The sequence below is a fragment of the Aphis gossypii genome, chromosome X (genome assembly GCF_020184175.1).
Source record: "Aphis gossypii isolate Hap1 chromosome X, ASM2018417v2, whole genome shotgun sequence".
Taxonomy (NCBI): Eukaryota; Metazoa; Arthropoda; class Insecta; order Hemiptera; family Aphididae; genus Aphis; species Aphis gossypii.
Window position 1 is genome coordinate 13,306,265 of NC_065533.1, and position 21,819 is coordinate 13,328,083.

At 34.2% G+C, this 21,819-nt stretch overlaps 1 protein-coding gene across 1 annotated transcript in view; it reads right to left on the reverse strand.

The window, feature by feature from the left end:
• Nucleotides 1-20,464, reverse strand: part of LOC114130472 (T-box transcription factor TBX20-like) — a 60,575-nt gene extending 40,111 nt beyond the window's left edge. The window contains exons 1-2 of the mRNA XM_050206027.1: nt 19,467-20,464; nt 16,964-17,240 (exon numbers count right to left, since the gene is read on the reverse strand). Of these exons, the coding sequence (XP_050061984.1) occupies nt 16,964-17,240; nt 19,467-19,821 (632 nt within the window). The 5' untranslated portion in view covers nt 19,822-20,464. The remainder of the gene's footprint in view (nt 1-16,963; nt 17,241-19,466) is intronic.
• Between the last annotated feature and the right edge of the window lie 1,355 nt (nt 20,465-21,819).

Below are 21,819 nucleotides of genomic sequence, written 5' to 3' on the forward strand. Positions count from 1 at the left end.
ATCATCCTATGTGTGGTGACGTAAACATGCATTTTTTACTACTGGGTTTTCGCTGTATCTACGTGTTGTAAATTGTTAATTAGACGATATTTTATTTTTTTATGTTAACGCACCTATATCGACATTTAAAAGAGTGATTTCTGGGTTATTAAATCTCATACACCAAATACAAACTATTTTTTATATTGACGTACCCAAAACATAAATAGTTTAAGTTTGGCCTAGTTCATCAGATACCATTATAATTATTAGAGTTGAATAATATGCTGTTTATTAACTGTTAAATTAAATTAGAACCACTAGGCGTGTTCTTAAAATTCTTTTAGCTCATAAAATTCTAAAAAATTTTATAATTATTTACGTTTAGTCAAAACGTTTAGTTGAAACAATCGAATTGTTATTTATTTATATAATATAATAATACATTAAATATTCATGAATAATTTGAAGATGTGAAAAATAAAAAAAATGCAGCGCCTATTTTCATAATTAAAATATGTTATTAATTTATCGTTTTGCAAGCATTTAATAAGACACTAATAAATACTATTGAATATGATTCGTATATAGAGTAAAATAAGTACGATGATGGACGTATTTATACTAAGCACGCGGTAGTCGCGGCACGGCGGCACAACAATAGATCACGTGATTCGAGAGCCATGATGCGAGCCAAGGAGCGATGGATTGTCGTGAAATAGAATGGAGTTGTCCGCACAAAGCCCGCGGTGACGAAAAGGGGACGACGACGGAAAAGGGGCGTATATAAGTCCTTAATAGAAGCATCAGTAGCAGCAGCGAATATACGTGATATAGTATAGGTCTGTGCGTGAGATATTTAAAATATATATTATATTCGCTTACATAGAGTATATATTTCGTATAACGACACAATAGGTATTACGCCGTATACAGTGTAAACAGAAATCGCAAGCTGGTTAGATCGGACGAAATAGCGTCACAGTACAATATACAGAGTGATTCACCAAGCATTTTTAAAAATATTATTTTGTAAATAATTTTACAAAAAGAAAATTCTCAGTTGAAGAAAGTAGTTGCTTGGAATGTTCACGGGACACTTCTAGGTAGGTAGTATAATAAATCTCAAAGTTTAAAAATATACCAAAATATTTATATCACAAAAATCGGAATTTAAATAAATTCATCATAAAATGAAAACAATCGCGATGAACATTTTTGGCGAATCACCCCGTGTGTATTGCAATATCGTATACATTACTTTATGTATGTATTATTACATTTATACATGTATACGAATGTGTTTGTATGTTGCGACCGCAGCAAAAGCCAAATTGAATTTCCGGCCGTCCACCTTTCGTTTCCAAAACGCTGACAGGCCCCAAAGCCGGACGCGTACATAATTTGTGTAAAATCCCTAGTCTTATATCGTTGCAATATGTAATATTGTGTAGACACGTATTCTGCACGTATTGTACGCTACATAAGAACACTTCCGCCACCGCGAGGATGATATTTCCATGAAAAACCGCTTACGCGAACGAGCTCGGCGAATGGGGATAAAAAAAAAAAGAAAGACATTTCCACCCCAAATCGGACGTCGGTCGCCGTTCCGGCGCTCATATCGTACATAATAATGTGTGTACGTACAATTTATGTTTTTTTATCATATTATACATAATAATATATTATAATACATATTACAGTATAATAACATTATAACCGCCCGGTCCGCGTTATTGTTGTCCCTATCCGAGCAGATGACGTATCGCAGTTTTCGCCAGCACGTTCTTTATTGCTTATATGTATATAAGAGTAGGTACTTATGTTTATATTCTGCTCACAAAGAAGCAGTCGACATACTGCACCGTTTGCGTTTTTCAAAAAAGACTTTACCTACCGTGCACGCCATCGTGGACGCTCTAGTCCCCACGATTTTTACAGTACCGGAACGCGTTGCAGACGATTGTCCGTTATATTTTAGTCACCTATATATGTGCATATATTATTATACGTCGTTATGATATAGTGAATCGGTTACTTTAAATGCTATTGTGACAACCGCGAAAGCGTAACAACGACGCAGTTTTCTAACGAGAAATTTCAAAGAAAAGTAAGTAGGTATAGAAAGAGTCTAATAAATGGTCGCTTATAAAATATTGATGGTTGATGAATGAACACTAAATTATATGAAAAGATACTACGATGACTATATATTATACGAATACGAAAATCAGCCATTAAGTTTTATACATACATGCTGCGATTTTAGAGCTTTAATCATTAATAAAAAAAAGACAACTTTTTGAGAGCATCTCATTCATCGGTTTTCGTTGCACACATTCATTTTGCTATATGAAATTATACAGGCACATTTTGGTTTCGTTTTCTTAAACCTTAATCAGATTATATAAAGTAAAAAAATTATCAATACCACGCTAATGAATAAATTGTATTTTTAATTATTTAACTGGCGAACATCTGCAATCGAATTTCGTAGACCCTCCGCCTCCATATTAGTATACATTACACACACGTTTACAAAGACTGGTAAATGGTAATTAATAGTTATAATAATAATAATAATAATAATCTTCATTTTTAGGAATAGAACGGACAATTTAATAAAGTTAATTTTAAGAACTCGTAGAATAACTCTAATTATTATTACTTTTTTTTTTACTTATAACCCTCATAAATTAATAATTACATCATATCAAACTTGACGAACTTTTAATTTTTAATGTACACTGTACAGGCAACTTTTCTCGAATTTTAGAAAGTGCTCACATTTACGAGTATTTGTATATTTAAGACGCGCGAGTTTACGACAACACAATATAGTCTCTTTCGTTAACATTTTTTTTAAACTGAATAGGTACGTGTGTGTTATCAAACGGTATTATGTAAGACACATATCGTAAGACGTCTACGGAATATTGAGATGTATAATAATGCCCAAGCGAGCACGCCGTGCAGTGTGTCATATTTTGGGTGAGTTCAACTGCAGAAACGTGTGCGATCATTAAGCATCATTTCCGTGTTCGGTGCCTTCCACATAGTGCGCGTGTAACAATAATAATTATAAGTTCGTTTGCGATACGGTAGGTGTAGAATTTTACGGATGCGAGTAAAAGAAAATTCTCATTTTGCACGACGCAACAACAATAATAATATTATTATAACGACGAATGTAATTCTATAATTCCGTATAGTTTTTATCATTTTAATACCGTATAATATACCTACTACATAATATCATAGTATTAGCTTATGCGTGAAATGTGAATTATACTTTAATAGCTTGTGAATGCGTCATCCACAGTGCAAAAATCGTTTGATACAGTTATCTTTTCGAACACAAATCACGGTTCATAGTCCAAAAATCGAATCAACTATTATAGGTCTGTAACTCGATATTGGCTTGCTTGAACGCCGCGGTCAAAGTACAAACAGAACTGGATTAATATAAATTAATAAATCACAATCGTCTCTAAACCTCCTAACATTTTACCGTTTGAAATAAAGAGTTACACGGGTAGTATGAATTGATCGATATCGGTTAGGCCACAGTGTGGCCGACACATAGGTAATTTTTATTTATTTATTTATTTTTTTGATTTTAAACTCAAAAAATAGATTAAACAAATATATTAAGCAGCACTACTTAATATACTGTTCTATATTTGCCGTGTTCTGAAACGATGATTATCAATGGATAATGGATATAGTATTAAAAGTCGAAACAACTGTATCTACATTAATTTTAAATATCAATATTAGTGTGTATGCTGTCAAGCAATTTATAAAAAAAAATAATAACTTGTTATACAGGAGTGGTCCTGTCGAAATTTACTATTTTAGACTGAAGGTTTGTATCTCGTTCAATGTGGGTTGAACGTGAAATTATTACTGTGTTGAAAATAATGAAACGAATAATTTTGCTTCTATTCAAAGAGTGCACTCATGGTCCATAACCAAAAAGTTATTGATTTGTCTTAAATTTTATTTGTGATCATTGACTCCCCTTACTGTCACTCATGTATTATAATTTATGACCATCATCAGGAAAAATATGTAATTTATCCACGATTAGGTGATCGGCTCGACGGCCTAGTAAGCATTCGAAAAAATGATTGACGGAAACATCATTGAAAATGATACGGACGAAAATTAAATCCAGAAATCAAAAGGCTTCGCCCCTCCTACCCCGAGATCCCATCCACGTCCAATTTGCTACAGTAACCATATAATAATGTAATCGGGTCCGACTGATTCTCGGACGATGTTAATTTTATTTTTTTTTGCTCGAGTCGATCCAGTGCATAATTTATGTACCTGTAGGTGGTGGTGGCGTACAGGTATTACGAGGTTATGTATACACATATGGTATTAAATATATACGTGTGTCACGAGAAGGAAATCTCGCGCGCGTATATTATAATAATAATAATAATAATAATATTACACGTATGTGTAGTATATAGGTACCTACAACATATTTACGCTGTTCGACGACCCACCTCGTTCCCACCCGCTGATTCTGAAAACCGAATCCACGTAAGAAATATTATGACCGTGTGGTTTGTTGTGGTTGTTATAATATTATTATTATTTCGAGTGATTCCGGACGGAACGCGACGAGGGAGCTCGCAGGAGGCGTTATTCGTGTGGCGTGTCGTAATCGTAAAAACGACCGCTCCGGTTATGAATCAAACACACCACACACGAGGTGGCTAAAAACCTGTTTTAACACATTTTTGTTTGTCTCTCCCCCGTCTCTCACTCGCCACCACAAATTTAGCAAACGCTCATTTACATGTTTATATACATCACCGCGTGCGACAAAAATTAAAATAATAATAATAATATAATAATAATAATATTACACGTATGTGTAGTATATAGGTACCTACAACATATTTACGCTGTTCGACGACCCACCTCGTTCCCACCCGCTGATTCTGAAAACCGAATCCACGTAAGAAATATTATGACCGTGTGGTTTGTTGTGGTTGTTATAATATTATTATTATTTCGAGTGATTCCGGACGGAACGCGACGAGGGAGCTCGCAGGAGGCGTTATTCGTGTGGCGTGTCGTAATCGTAAAAACGACCGCTCCGGTTATGAATCAAACACACCACACACGAGGTGGCTAAAAACCTGTTTTAACACATTTTTGTTTGTCTCTCCCCCGTCTCTCACTCGCCACCACAAATTTAGCAAACGCTCATTTACATGTTTATATACATCACCGCGTGCGACAAAAATTAAAATAATAATAATAATAATAATACGATATCCTTTCGAGCGAGATCACTATCGAATCTGATAAGGATAAATAATCGGGCAAGGGCTTATAATGACCGAGTTTTTGTGACCGTAACGAGCGATGCCGAAATTAATTTTCCTTATTCAAACCATAATAATAATAATATATAGATACTGCATGTGGACACATGCCGATATATAGATATATACATCGCAGTCGTCGTCGTCGTAATATTGTCCATAATGCACATGACTTCTATGATGTGCATTGTCAGTAACTGTAAGTCCATTGACTAAACGTGCACGTAACTTATATTACTCGAATATTACGGTTTATACAAATAATAATTCGTATACACGCTATCGACAGGAAGCAATCGACTTTGAACGGAACAATCGGGTTCGTTCGCAAGTCGATTACAAAACATTAACCAGAGTCGAAACCATTATAGGCATAATAGTTACCATTTTATCAACTTCCTTGAGGAAATCTATTTAAATAAAAGTATATAAGAACTCAGTGCGTCCAATGAACGAAACTTCCGGTGCCGTCTTGTTTGTTTTCAGCAAAGTACGAGCGAATGCGTTTATTTTTCGTTTAATTGCCGAGAACAATAATAATTTTGTAACGAAACAGACAAACAAGCTGATTCATTTAGTAGAATTTAAATGTTTTATATTTTTCAAAATCAACGGTTAATTTACGTACACGGTTTTTTTAACGCCTATTTTCGGCCACGAGCCAACAGACAGCGATAATTTGACACACGAAATACGGGAGACGTTATATTATATATTTATATCGAATCATTATGATGGCCGATGCTATACATAATATTGTAGCTGTTGTAAACCACTACCTACGCATTCACTATAATATAGTCTCTAGTCACTGTCAAATACGGTAGGTATAATGTTTTCCCATTTGATCGATCTACCGCCGCGCCACGACCACTTTGTGCAGATGTTATGACGTCGGGTTACCGGATGGATCTCGATTATCGAGAAATCTGTGGGAACAGAGTACTACAGGGGTGGGAGCTAGACTACAAGCTATCGGTCTACATATTATTTTTTTAACTAGACTGCAGTAGTACATGTAGCTACAGTAGTAAAAAAATTAAAGTCGGAAATGACTACATTACCAAGTGATTATTTGGATCAAAAATCCATATAAAGATGATTGGTATGCATAGAGATTATGTCTTTCAAATATCTATAAAAACTATTTGTTGTGGTTTCCGATACATAAGTATTTCCAATAATTACATACAAACTAATGTATATTATTCGTCGAAAGTAGACCGGCATTCGAAATTCCAACTAGGCGTAATCGTTAAATCGTATATCGAGACATTGAACTATGTGTTGTAGAAGAGAATCAACTCGTTGCAATCGAGTCGTAAATACCGAAACGGACTATAAAGATTAACTCATCAACGGTTTTAACGTCTTGCAACAGCCTTGGATATTATGTATACATTTTTTTAAAAACATTTTAGACATAATTTCAGATGATACATATTATAATATTATATAGGAATCTTTATTTACTAAATATTTTATATTTGTAAGCCAAACGAAAATAACAATGTTTAAAAGATGGAATTGACTTACACACTAATTTTCGTCGGTTAAGAGTTCAGTAAATTAATTTTATGCCGTTTGCTTTAACAGTAGAGTAAATTTACTTATTATTCAATTTAAATGTAAGAATATTATCTAGAACATCACGTAGGCTTTAAAAGGCTTTTTGCTATTTTAATTTTAAACCGAGTTATAGTTATAAAAAATATTAAAATTTTAAAATTAAAATATTAATAAGATCCTACACGATCCTATGCTAAAATATAATATACTTACCTTTAAATTTGATAATAGGTCAATCGACTGTAATATTAAAGCTGCCGGCATAAAATTGATTCTACTAAATGCAAATTTGGTAAATTATATACATAAGTTAAGACGGAGACAACTCATGCGGATACGACTTCCTCTTAAACGTTTTTCATACCGATACGATTCAAGACAATTATGATAAAGAGTGTAAATTATAGACTGTACGATAATAATAATAAAATTTAATGCGATGCCATTCCGCTCCGTACACTTTTATAACTCGTCGCCACAGTTCGATTGACAAAAAAAAAAAAAATACGTTCTCGCGACAATTATTAAACTTCTAACGAAGTAATAATATTGTATGTATAGGTATTAATATTATTTATTACTAATCTGTATAATAATCGTATGGTCTGTTCAAATCTTACCTATATCCAACTGCAGCATCGCATTGCCGTCCGGAAATGTAAATTATTAAAATATAACACGTTTGAATATACAAATAATATATATATATGAATATACAGGTGATATAAATAAATACCAAACATTTAATATTATACTAAGATCTTTAAACATCTTTTGCCGTTAATTTTTTCCACCGATTCATTGACAACAACTCCCGTAACCGGTTTTCCTCATCTCTATTTAAACACGGATTATTACTTTCAATATAATAATAATTGTTGGTTACGAGTGTAGACATAATAATATTATTATGGGTTTTTGACTTTTTTAGCTGATTATTTACTCGGTTCTATCTAGCACGTGAATCCCGTCTGTTCGTATATTTCTCATATTATTTCGACAAACAGATTACTTGACGATTCGCATTGACACGGTACAGTTTAAATCGTACCGTTAACTACACTTGGTGGTTTTTTTCTAGTAATAATTTTACTGGTCGTTACGTTTTTTGATATTGCAAAGTAACGCAAAACTGTCATAAATCACTAAATATACAAATACAATATACAATTATTAACATTTCAGAGTATTGATTTCGACGGTAAGTAACAAAATCCAATGAAAACTATCGCAAAGTAAAAGGTGATTTGTCATCAATAGAATAAATTATTCAAAATTTGACTGCAGCAATGTAATCGCATTATAATATTATTGTCTTTTTATTAATAGATATTATTATTTTGTTAAGAATATCTACACTTCAACATACTCATTAGCTTATTGAGTAAAATTGTTGAATATTACAAGTGTTGAGATAACATGTATACCTAATTATTTTTTTTATTTAGATATTGTATGCCGCTTTTTAAGGGGTTTGGTATAGGCAATTTTAATGACTGTAAAAAATATATTTATAGACTAATTAAAAGTAGGTTACAAGACAAATGTCAATATTATTATGAAGTGTTGTGTAATAACAAAATCAGTGTTACTGATTAAAACGGTATAAATAGAAACTAAAGTTTTACTTGTAAAAATTAGAAATAGCTAGGTACCTACATATGTGTAATACATTTTAGATTCTGAGAGAAGCAATATAGTTACAGCCAATACTTGTGACTTTGTGAGGGAGTTGGGATTAAAAATACAATATTTCAACTATTTTCCTTAATACATACTTGGGAAAAACAAAAAAAAAAACGAAAATGTGTACGCTAAACCAATTTTTGTTAAGATTGATTATTGTAGTTTAAAATTTTTAGCTCAACTATAACTACTCCTTAAATCAATTTAAAATTTATTAATAAAAAAAATATTCAAGTAGCATCATGTCACTGACTTGTTTTACACAGTACGCATCAAAAAGATTGATTGATAATTAATACTTAAATATTCTTTTCGGCCTGCAGGATTCAGATTTTCAGAGTGGTGCAATGAAAAGTAAAATGGAACTTTATTTAATTATTTGGATATTTTACAAAATCAAAATCAGATTTCTGGCTGTAATATTGGTAAGTATATTTATTGAGATTTCAAATTAAAAAAAAATATATTTAAAATATTTGTCAAGTTGTACCTATATAATTTATTTGTTTATTTTATATTTTACTTAGACTACACATTATAACTCTCCTTAACCGATAAAAAATATCGGCATTTCGTATCCTTGCCAAAGCTGTCCCCTCTTCCGTGACACGGCCTGTACATTTTGTTTTTTTTTATTATTCTATCGAAAACCTTACAAACGCGCACACGCCCACGAGAGCGTAAAATGTTTAAAATTCCGTCTTCTGTGGTATATATATATATGCATATAATATACATAAGCCGATACCCACCCGCACCTGCTGCACAGCCCGAAGCGGAGAGCTTTACAGCGCGCGCGACGTGAGTTATTGTGGTAATATTCAAATTACCCCCGAGGCACAATAAAGTGGAAAAAGAAAAACTTCGACTGCCCCACCCCAATACCACCCCTCTTCTTCCGATTCCACATAATACCTCACCCTCCCGACCTACAGCCATTTTTCTTTCTTTTCACTCACCCCAACCCCCTCCCACCGATTGCCGGGGGCAATAAATGTATATACACTGCCGCTGCTGCTACACTAGTCTGCTCCCGCGGCGGAGGGTTTTCGGTAACTTAGCAACGGACCTGGTTTTTGCTGCGGTTCTCTCCTGATGGATATGACCCTATACATATATATATATATACATACATTCTCCCCTCATTCACCCGTCATCTCCCCGACTAGGTCCTCTTTCGCGAAGGATGCAAACTCACTCTCTCGCACTCGAACGGTCTTTTCACCACCACACCACACCGCCACCATCGCCATACCGCAACCACCACCACCACCAGTGCCACTACTCTGCAATTCCTTTTCGTCTCTGAATTATTAACCTACGGAGCGCGATGGTGGGCCGTTATACTCACACGCACTCACGTGTGTGTATATTAAGCCGAGTTTGTCGGTGCACTATGTGTGTGTGTGTGTGTATGTATAACTGTGCTATGGCGTTGAACGGCGGAAGTACACATATAGAAGAGGGTACGACGAGGAGATGCGTGTGTACAAAGGGAGAGAAAAAATTTATATACGATATCGAGTACGATATTTATCTATATATACTTGGTGAGACGAAACGGGGCTGCGGAAGGAATATGGCGTTCACGTGATGCCAATGCAAAACGGCGCATTATTATAATAATATATATATCCCCCCGCCGGACGAGCGGCGCGTATATTATATATAAGCTCACGAATAGTCGTCGTCCTCATCGTCCTCGCACCGAACACACCGCGACTTGAGTAAATGTTTGACGACGACGACGACGACGACATTGCGGTCGAGAGGGAGAGACGGGCCGTTATGCACACACACATATTTTTCAATATATATATATGCGCATATACAAATGATATGTAAAATAACGCGCGTGCACGCATTGTATTTGTATACCGCCGCAGACGAGGGGGACGCGCACGCAAATATAGCGCATATGTAGGGGTACAGAGGCGGCCGAGGGGAAGGTGGTGTAAAGGGTGGAAAAGCTAAAAAAAAAAAAAAAAAAAGTAAATAGTCGTAACTGGCTATTTAAATAAACTGCACACACACACACACACACATACGTGGCGAATAGTAATACGCGCGGAGAGCTGATGTAGCAGAGGGACGTATATTATGCGCGTGTGACATATATGTACACACACAAACCGTAATACGCCATATATGCGTGTAGGTATGGGGCGAACCCTTTTGCGGCGCCACGGTCGTTATTCAAATATCGTATATTGCAAGCGTACATATATATATATATATCTGCATAATACTTAATACATATATATATACCGTAATATACCGTTATATTATGTTCGCGTTCAATATGTCGAGACGTTTTTATTCATTTCCCAAATGAAAACGTTATGGACGTATTACATAATATTATACGGGGTGTTTCGCCGCGTGTTTGTGTGTTTGTCCTCTCTCAAATACACGCGTACCTACCCTAATAGTGTGTACCGCATTTCACCCCCCCCCCCCCATATCTATCTGCCTTGGACTTGAGACACGCCCATTGTTTGTTTGTGAATCTATTATATAATGTATTTTATAACAATATTATATTATACATTATACCCACCTATATAATACATTGTCTAATACTGTTTTTGAAAATGTTTACAGGGCTTAGCGCTACATCAGCTATACACGAATTAGCACTATACGAATATTGGTCATCCATATAGGAATCTAAAATGAAAACGAATTATAGTACGGCATCTTTTTCGATTTAAAACTTATCAAACACTGCGCTGACACGCAATTGTATAATGTAAGTACACTACACACCTATATTGTAAAATAAGCCGAAGATAACCAGTAAGTTATTATTCATGCGAAAATTATCATAAATTAATATTTCAATAATTTAAAAGTTTACGTCTGAATTAAAAATTACTTTTTACAGAAAAACCAAGCTTATAATCTATATTCATTTTGCCTGAGTATTTTTTTTAATATTGACCAACTCCATTTGTTACCATTGTTGTCTGGTTGTTTCTATATATTAGGTATCAATAATTATTAATTAGACAATATTAACAGTGTTATATCCGATAAACATTATCTACAGTCTACACTATACCTACAGTATAGGTACACAATAGGTACTTATACTATATTAGTGTTAACGGATAACATGATGGTTTAATTATTTTTGTTGCCACTCATATTAGTTAATATATTGTTATTCTCTTATGGTTTTGTATAATAAATCCAATGCTATAAATACTATATAGACTATATTTCAAGTTTTAATGAACACTGTGGTAAGCTCAATTTATGGACTTCGATTAGATAATATACCAAACCTAAATATGTAAGTAGAACACAATAAATGTAGAAACACTTAGAATCCGTTTGGCGATTTTTAAAATGTGAACCTTTTATAGAAAATATCAGTACATATGGTACGATAAATTAGTTCTGAGAGATAATTACGAATTGTGATTTTAGTTAACACAAAATAATTTACATTTTTTTTTTCGTAAACCTAATAACATATGATTAGTTAGCGTTTAAGTACAACGAGCATTATTTTTTAGACCGTTTTGTGTTTGAGTCTTCGCTAATAAAGTTATAAGTATTGATAATACATTGTTTATATTCTAAACTGCAGTAGGTACACTCAGTACACGTTTATAATGCAAACCACCAACGTATTGTGTAAAAATATAATACACATAGATATTGACGAAAAATCTTTTGAGCAGAAAAATATATTTCTAATCTCTTATTGACACGTGTTCGCGTGTGATCGAATTAACTAAAAGCATTATTCTTTCCGAAATTTAATCGAACCAAGATAGATAATGATACTTGTAATTTTATGGCTCGCGTGGTAAAAGATCATAAAAATAATAATGACACTAATTTACTTTATAAGAATTGAAATGGATTTTATGTATATAGAAATATATAATAGACAGTATAGGTAATATAACAATAATATTAAGTCGTTGGGTACTATTTCTCAATGCTATAAAAAAAAAGGAAAAGTGTTTCACGGTAATCGTATCCTGTCATCCCATTGTCAATCCGTATAGTTTAAAAATTAAGATAAAAGCTCGTAGACTATGAAAAACACAGAACATTATATTATATTTTTAAAAGAATGAGATTTTTTTATTCATTTTTAATATGGTGGTATTATAATGTTATATTCATGTGTAACGATATTATACGAAATGCTGTAAATATTATGATTACCTGATGTATTGAACAATCGATTCGGGCTTTTAACCGTGGTAAAATGAATTTAGAAAAAAAGTGTCAAAAAAAAAATCCGTGTAACTACTACAGTCTGATAAATGGACAGTGAACAATCTACGAAACCTACGAATCCGTAGTGCGAGTGTAAAGTTTTATCGGCCGACGTTATAAACGGATTGGGATGTTAAAAAAAAAAAGAAAAGACTTCCCGTCAACGAAATCTCGCACAATTGCCACGCGTGCGTGCACACGCCACGTAATACTGCGCCTAGGTATAACGGTTACCTTTATATAATAATATAGTACCATAACAGTATACCTTAACACCTTATAACCCGTGCATTCGTTGCAAATCAGTTGAATGCACTCCCGGTGCAATTGCGTGATGCATTTTCCTAATCGTCACGTCGTCGGAAGAGTATCTATGATGGTAATTGAACAATTGTTATTTTACGTCGTCGTTGCAGCGTGTAATCAAACGCGTGCAACAATAATCGCTGTCTGTACATCACAGGCGACGAGCCTAATTAAGCACTCGGCCTGAATATAACGTGTTATAAGTCAGATATATTTAGATCTGCTCGTGCACACTTGCATTATAATGCAGCTACTTTCAATGTTCGTATATAGGTAAATGAGCGACGTCGGAAATCCAACTTCCCGGTCCCAAGCGGTTCTATGATTACTACGGGACAGTAACCCGTGTGTAAACAACATCGCAACCCATTTCCGAACTATCACACACCGTGCAGGATTCAGACGGAAATTTTCTCGAGCGTATCGAATAATTACTGTTAAAGCAGTGGAAAATGAAAATAATTTAATGTCGGAACCGATCTTTGTTAACGAAAAAGAGGTACCTATGTAATTTCTAGTAACGTGGTATGGTGGTCATGCAAGAAAATAATATCAAACTTTTTCAGTAATCAATGACCAAGTTACAGGAAAAACAATTAGGTATGCCTTGTAAAATGTATAGTCATAGGTATATAATATTATAACATCGGAAAATAAAGTTTTTTATTAAATCGAAATCCAATTTAACCTGTTCAAATCTTAAAAAAACAATAATCACGTTTAGTCGAAACAGTCAAAATAATAGGAAAGATACCACCTCTATCGTTTTATAATATTTATTATTGCTTATAACGAAATCAGTTAGAATAAATATTGACTTTTATAAACATTAATCTATTATAATTACTATACCTTAACTTAAGACTTAAGGTCCTTAGTAACTTCTTATTTCATTTATCTATACTTGTGGTTTTACTCCAAATGTAAGTAATGTTTATTACTAAAGTAGCGACGTGAATATTTTTTTTTAATACAAAAGTTTAGTTCAAAAATAAATCAAAAAGTAATTTAACCGTCAATTATCGTCGACATAATATAATTAACTGCAGAACAGAAAAAATAGAATTAAACTCAATTATTTCTATAGTCATTATGTATTTATATGAAAAATACTTGATTGTATTAACTACATAGATTTCCCAATATTTGGATTTATAATTTACCCACTAGATTTTTTAAACGAATAGGTAGTATGTTATTGAAATTACTAGGATATGTAAAAATTAAATCAAATACTTCTTTAATTACCATGGATTATATCTAATCACATTAATACCTACATCATAATATATTATAATGCATTATGCGTTTCTGTATTGTGTATACCGAGGAAACGGAGGTCATAGATTCGATTTAAAAACATGTCGATGAACAATAATTTAATATATTATAAAAGTTTATATTATGTATTATGTACATATTTATATTATATTCGATGTGATGCAGTTGAATATAATTTATAATAACTTGGATGGATACCAAAATCATTATTATAATATTTATAAGTTATAATTATTAAACGATTTAAATTAAATGTGCATTTAGCACGATGTCGGAAAACTTTCGCGAGAAAACAAAGTTTTCAACGGTATATAGTGTTGTGATATAATCTTAAATCTGCAATATTTCAGAACCAATAAGAAATGTATATAAAACCAATTTTAATAATACTAAGTAATCAATTCGTTTTTTTTTAATTGTATTTAGTGTTATGTATAAATAAAAGTGATAATGATAAAAATACGCATCTAACTGATTTCACGTCTAATAAATAGTAATAAATAATTGTAATAGTTTCCATTTATTTAGCAGACACTATCGTGTATATTTCAGTATTTTACTACGCAGCGCGAGATAATGATATAAACGGTCGATGTTTGTTGAAATTAATATTTCTATAATAACATAAATACTGAGGAAAGGAGATCACGTGATCACATTACAGACAATACATTTATTTATACGACTTTTCCGAAAATATTATTACGCCAACACTTTATTGCCATCACATTATTATCATAAATTAAATATTAAATTTATCATAAAACATTGTACACTCGATCTATGGCATTATTATTATTATATCTTTTCGTAGTACAACACTACATAAATAACATTATTTTTACGGATATTGAGGTCGTTAAAGATTACAAAAAATTGCACCCGTTATCGACTTTATTGATTTTAGTGAACTGTCTCCGATGGCTGATCACGCAGTTAATTTTCATTGCGTTTCGATTTAATAATTGATTTGGGATATGAATAATATCAAATATAAATATATATAATATAAAATAAAATGAATCGATGATAAAAAAATCGAGACAGTTAAAATATATCCAATTTGTTTAGTATATTTAAACAATGGTATTGAATCACGTATTCGATTTAGCTCGATATTAGACAGTTTCAGTTTACTTTTACATTATTTAATTACAATTATTGCTATTTTATTTGAAACTGAATATTTACTATAGGAAATCAACATTTATGTACTAAATTCTATGTTTATTAATTAAAAATAAAACATATTATTTTAAATTATAGAAATAAAAATTAACTTAATTACTAGGTACTGAAAACACGAATTAATGAATGATGTCCTTGTGAGACACTTTCAGCATGACAACAGCTTTTATGAAAATTAAATACTGTAAATCTGCATAACACTTTACTAATATAATCATTATATCACCTATTAAATATTTCAATGTAGGTAGTGTATATTTAGGTAATGAAGTTTTGACAGCTATGTGAGATGTAACGAAATTATATAAAAAAAAGTATACATAAAACTTTTCAAATGAATAATTTTCGTGCAATTATGGTTTGCTAACAATATATATTTATTAACTTGCAGTTTTCATATTATACTTAAGTAAAAAAAATATTTTTATTTTTTTATAGATACTAATTTATTAACGAATTTATTAAAGTGAAGTGTTAAAATGTATAGATATGTGTATAAAATGGTTTTACATTTTTACACGCTTCAATAATTTCATTATAAATACCGTTGAAAATCAAATGTAAATCCAACTCGTGTTGTCAAATTAAAGTGTCATTAGCGTTCGACTTGTGTGGTAAAACGTTTAGTATAATTTAATTCCATCTATAGAAATATTTAATGATGTCGGTACTCGTCGGACGTATTATTATAACGTTTACCTCATATTTTCCCACTCGAAACGTAAACGTATAAAAGGAAATATACACTTGAATTCATTATACAAAAAATAAATTTAAAAAATATGGAGAAATATGGAAAAATAAGAACGTTTGCTAGTCTCATATTGTAAAACGTTAACGTATACCTATATAATACGAGAATAGAAGTTTAAAATTGTATTAAATTATTAATATTTAGTATTTATATCAATAAAAGTGATGAATAATGTATTCAGACCGATTTATATGAAATTTATTTAAATAAAATTGAACATATTAACGTTTTTTGAAAATTAAACTATACAGGAACCGACAAAACTATACATATAATACCTAATAAATTGTTGTATGCTAAAAAGCGTTGAGGCCGTAAATATAAGTAACACGGTGTACACGGTGTGTACGAGACTCTTTGCGTTGGATTCGATAATTTATATTATAATGTTTCATCGATAGACTAATATCAATTATTACGACAGATACAATGTTTCAAAAATGTTTAGACGACGTACTTTCGCATATTATGCAGTCGGGCGCAATGGCTGCAGTGTGGGAAATAAGGCGTTTAACCATATGGTATTGACATAATAATTGCACTTAATTAGTCATTATTATATAATGTGATAGCAATATAATACATATTATTATTGTTTACTGACCTGCCCGTTTTTGTGATGATCATCTCGGTACCAAGCTCGTTGAACTTGTCCCACAGATCTTTGGTCTCCAGCCGGCAGCTGACGTGCTGCAGCTCTTCCGAGTTACACCGTTCCTCGAGCACAGGATTCGCAGGCGCGGTGGCCGCCACGGCCGAAGGAGGTGGCGGGCTAGACGTAGACGACGATATCACTATCTCGTCGGCCGGCGAGTCCCGGGACGACCGGATCGTGACCATCGTGTCGCTGCTCAGACGCCGTTTTCTCAGCGGTTTTCCGTCTACAAAAGCCGGCACGAGAAATGAAACAAAAACAAAAAAACAAAAAACATTTTCATTTTTTTTGTTTACCTCATAATAGGCAATAGACATGACTTTACAAGCGTATATTTTATTAACATGGGAAACCTGCGGGGACCAGTTCAACTAATCTCTAACCACCCCATTCCTCGTCACCAGCACCGCCATTAGCAAATAAATAGGTGTAACTAAAAATATCGATTTTACACAATATTGATTGAACACAATTTTTATTGATCTGGTTGTGTTTATTTTCGAGAAAACATGATAATACATACTAATAATTGGTTAGTATAATGTTCTAACTTATATTACTTATATTATAAGTACCGATATTAAATAAATTGCTTGATGACTGGTGTATAGGAGAGTAAAACATTTTAAGGTTTTCAAATCAAAATTTCCAAATTTACTGATACAACCAGATTTCAAATTTTGGCGAACAGTTTATAGTTAAATAAAGAAAAACTTACGGATTTCTAAGTCAATTCGTTTTATTGATATGTTATTGATTTTATAAAAAAATTGTTCAAACAACGTTAAAGTTCAGTCAAAAAGCGCTCTTGAAATGTATAACGAATAATGTAAGCTAAATTTTCTAAATTAAGACAATTATTAACCCTGTTACATTGTGAAAAATTGATAGGTACATAGATTTTAGTAGTTAAACGAATAAAAAGCTAAACTCGATAAACCGTGTACCTACTTCAAAATTAACTATTATAAAAAGTTAGTATAAAGGTAAACGTACTGGTAACTTGTAAATATATTAGTATTATTTCAAAACGACACACAAATTTTGTTCTTCGAAACCCAATTTTTTTTATTATTATAAAAATGTTTATACTAATGAATAACGATTATTGTACTCTATGAAACAGTAGAAATAACATATCTACGCGTATATGTATAATTTACTATTAGTTTAAAATAGAGACTTGTACTTATAATGTACATTAACGAACGTGTTGGCCATTGCTTATTTTTTTTTTCATAAAATTGTTCAACACGTTTTCGTCAAAAATGTCTTCAATTTACTATATACTAACCTACTATATACATATATATATATATATATCTACAAGCGACGGAGATAGAATAACGAAACGCACACAGTGCATTACAACCTAACCTGTGGTACCTATATGTATATATATAAATTTATATTTTAAACAATAGGTATTGTAGGTATTGGGTGGTTAACGCGAGAGGTATGTATAAATATATGAATTTAAATATAACTCGTACGAGATATTATTGTGTATTATTATTTTCTCTTTTGAAATGTTTTTGAATTTTTTTTTTTTTATCGAACATATATATAATACCTATCATATCACTGTCGACATTAAATAATTATAATAAACAATTCTTATAAAAGCGAACTGATACAGAATTATAATATTATAAAAACGCTATATATTGTACGAGTACAATCTACGATTAGTCTACACTCTAAAGTCTATACAAACATCGTAAAAAAAAAAACAGAAACAACGTCATGACTATAATTATCGCATATAGGTAGGTACCTATAATCGTCGCGACACGCGTTGTAAACAAATGGATCATTGAAATCGTCGTCGCGTCGATAATACCATTTATATATACATTATAATGGTATACTTGAATAATCGTTTAATTCCTGCAATATGTTATATAGGTAGTCGACTTTATAATATTATCAGCGAAGTGTATATATAGGTAGGAAGTATGTACCTACACACAATATCGTTTCAAACAAGTCGACGTGTAAACAACTATTCTTATGTGGTCTAATTGATATCAAAACATGACACACTTAAACCGTGTCTAATACGAATCGATACTGAAATTTTTTTTATCTGTACACACGGGTACCATATACCTAAACGGACTTAAGGTTGAAACGTTACGATGTTATCAATGTCATCACCGCGTTGGCGGAGCGGTCGAACGCGGGTTTGAAACGGTCGGCATAGGGCGTGCAAACACGATAAGAATTATTAGGAAATTTGAACTTTCTCACGGTCGATCTCTTCGTCGGTGACGTAAGGATCGAAACGATATTGATAATAATACCTATTATTCTTACGATATTTTTAACTTTGAAAATATAAGACACTGTTTGTGCGAATGGGTACCTACCTACACACTAGTATATTGTATTTTTATTTTTTATCAATCATAAGATTATATTGTAATACAACCGTCTGACTCGTCCTCACCTTCGTCGTCATCAGTGGCGGCGGCGGCAACGGTTTGATGGTGACGCCGGCGGTGGTGATTGTGATGGTGGTGCACGTGGTGACGGCGCTGCTGCAGGTCCCTGTCGTCACCGTCGTCGTCCGGCGGCGACGGCGTGGACAGCGAAGACGACGACGACTGTTCGTCGGCGGCGGCGGCGGCTGCGGCCGCCGTTGCGGTGGCCGAGGCCGGCCGCTTGCCCGCGATCGCGGCGGCCGCTGCTACGGCCGCGGCCGCGGCCACTGCGCCCTGGTCGCGCCGCGCCAGTATGGCGGCCACCGAAAAGTCCGTGGCGCACGGCCGCAGAGTAAAGTTCTGTTCCATCGCCGGCACCATATAATACCTAAGCGCCGAAACGCGACGTCTGCAACGGTCCTACTCTGTTCCTACTCTTCCTAGTAGTATACCGCGGTCACGGTATACAATAGTCGTAGTCGCCGAACCGAACTGCGGTCGTGGTAAACGGTTTGAACGCGAGCGACGACGACGACGACAGTCGAACGAGTTTATCGCGAACGACGAGACCGCGCGAATGGAGTTAAAATAACACTGTCGGCAAGCTACCGTGTCATAATAATTATATTATTGCGCTATTATCATTGTTTCGTACGTTCATCGACGTTTTGTGGTAATCAGTAAGTCGTCGTCGTTTTTGCAATAGGTAGGTATACCTAATATGTTTATTATTAAAAATATAATATACGATATATTATTGACCGTACGAGATGTTTACAATATAATATACTGACTTTTGTCGCAGGCGTCTACGACTAGTATATGGCACTAGTTATCGTGTGGCAAAGTGTTCGACGGACAATAAAATCGTTACTGAAAAGTTTTTGCGGTGAAACGCGCGTGTTTAGCGGGCCGACGGACGGTGAAAACGGACGCACACGCGCCGCGGGTGACAATCGACGAACCGGCGACCGGTCTCGTGTATGAGTGAGCCGGCCGTCGCCGTCGTCGCAGTCGCAATCGTCGTCGTCGTCGTCGGCGGCGGCGGCGGCGGCGGCGTGCGTCGTACCTACGCTCTGTGCGTGTTCGTAAACGCGGTCGTGTGTGTGTGTGTGTGTTTGTTTGTGTGTGTGTGTGTGTATGTGTGTGTGTGTGTGTGTGTAATTGTCTGTGTGCTCTTGTGTGTGTGTGTGTGTGTGTGTGTGTGGTGTGTGTGTGTGTGTGTGTGTGTGTGTGTGTGTGTGTGGTTCCCCACTCCGCCGCCGGTCTGCACAATGGGTTTTTCTGTTACGCCCCGGACCACTCCTCCGGGGACCGTAGACCGCGGCGAATGGGCGGCGCGAAAACTCCGCCGCATCCTCCTCCTCGTCACGACGGTCACCGCCACCTCCGTCGCCGGCTCGACGACGTCATCGTCGACGTCGTCCACGGCGTCCGCAGACCGTTCGTCACTGGCCCGCCGCGCACACCGCCGCCGCCGCAGTGACGGTCAGTGTAATAACATCGATCAAACGATTATCAAACCGCAATGAAAGCGATTATACATAGTACATTACTATTAAATTATTATTGTGTGTGCGCGCGTAGTGTGGTGGCGATAAAAAAAAAAAGAAAAAAAGAAAATAACGCATCGCCGTCAAATACTAAACACACTACCGTTTAATAGATGGGTAACCTACGCCGCCGCGCGAGCGTACGTTTTACGGGCGCTTTTCTTGGGCGCCGGCTGTGACGTCTATAAAATAATAATTCGACGCGACCCCGTCGCCTCGAAACGTCTGCCGTCGTACGAAAATCGTTCCAAAAATTAAAAATTAAACGTTCATAATACGCGTAGGGGTAGTAGGATCGAAAAGTATTCCTGGAATTTAATTAAATTATTTAATATAATATAAAATTTAAATTTAAATATACACGATCTCGCATCAAACGTCTTTGATATCCCTAGTTAAATATTAGATCGGCCCTGAGATTCGCATCGCGTTAACTATTTATAAATGTCTATACAATCGTCGCAAAACGCGTTCACCTTTCAGTCCGAGTTCTATAGGTTTGGAAACAGCCAGAAGTCTGCACACGAAGCGCGTATATATCTAGTGAATACGGAATTGTAGAAATTTTTTAACGTATATACCTAATATTATGCAGTGATTGTTGTAGTGATAGTCTGTATAACAGTTTATAATTTACTTATAAAATGAAAGTTGTAAGGACATTTTTTAAAAATCAAGTAATTCAACGATGCAATATCTAATAAAATATACCTATAGGTATATAGGTATACCTACTCTGTGCTAGTAAATTCCTAACTTCATAGATTTTTAACAGTTTTAGGTACTCATATGTTATTAGTTTCTCAAAAAGCATCCTAAACGGGCG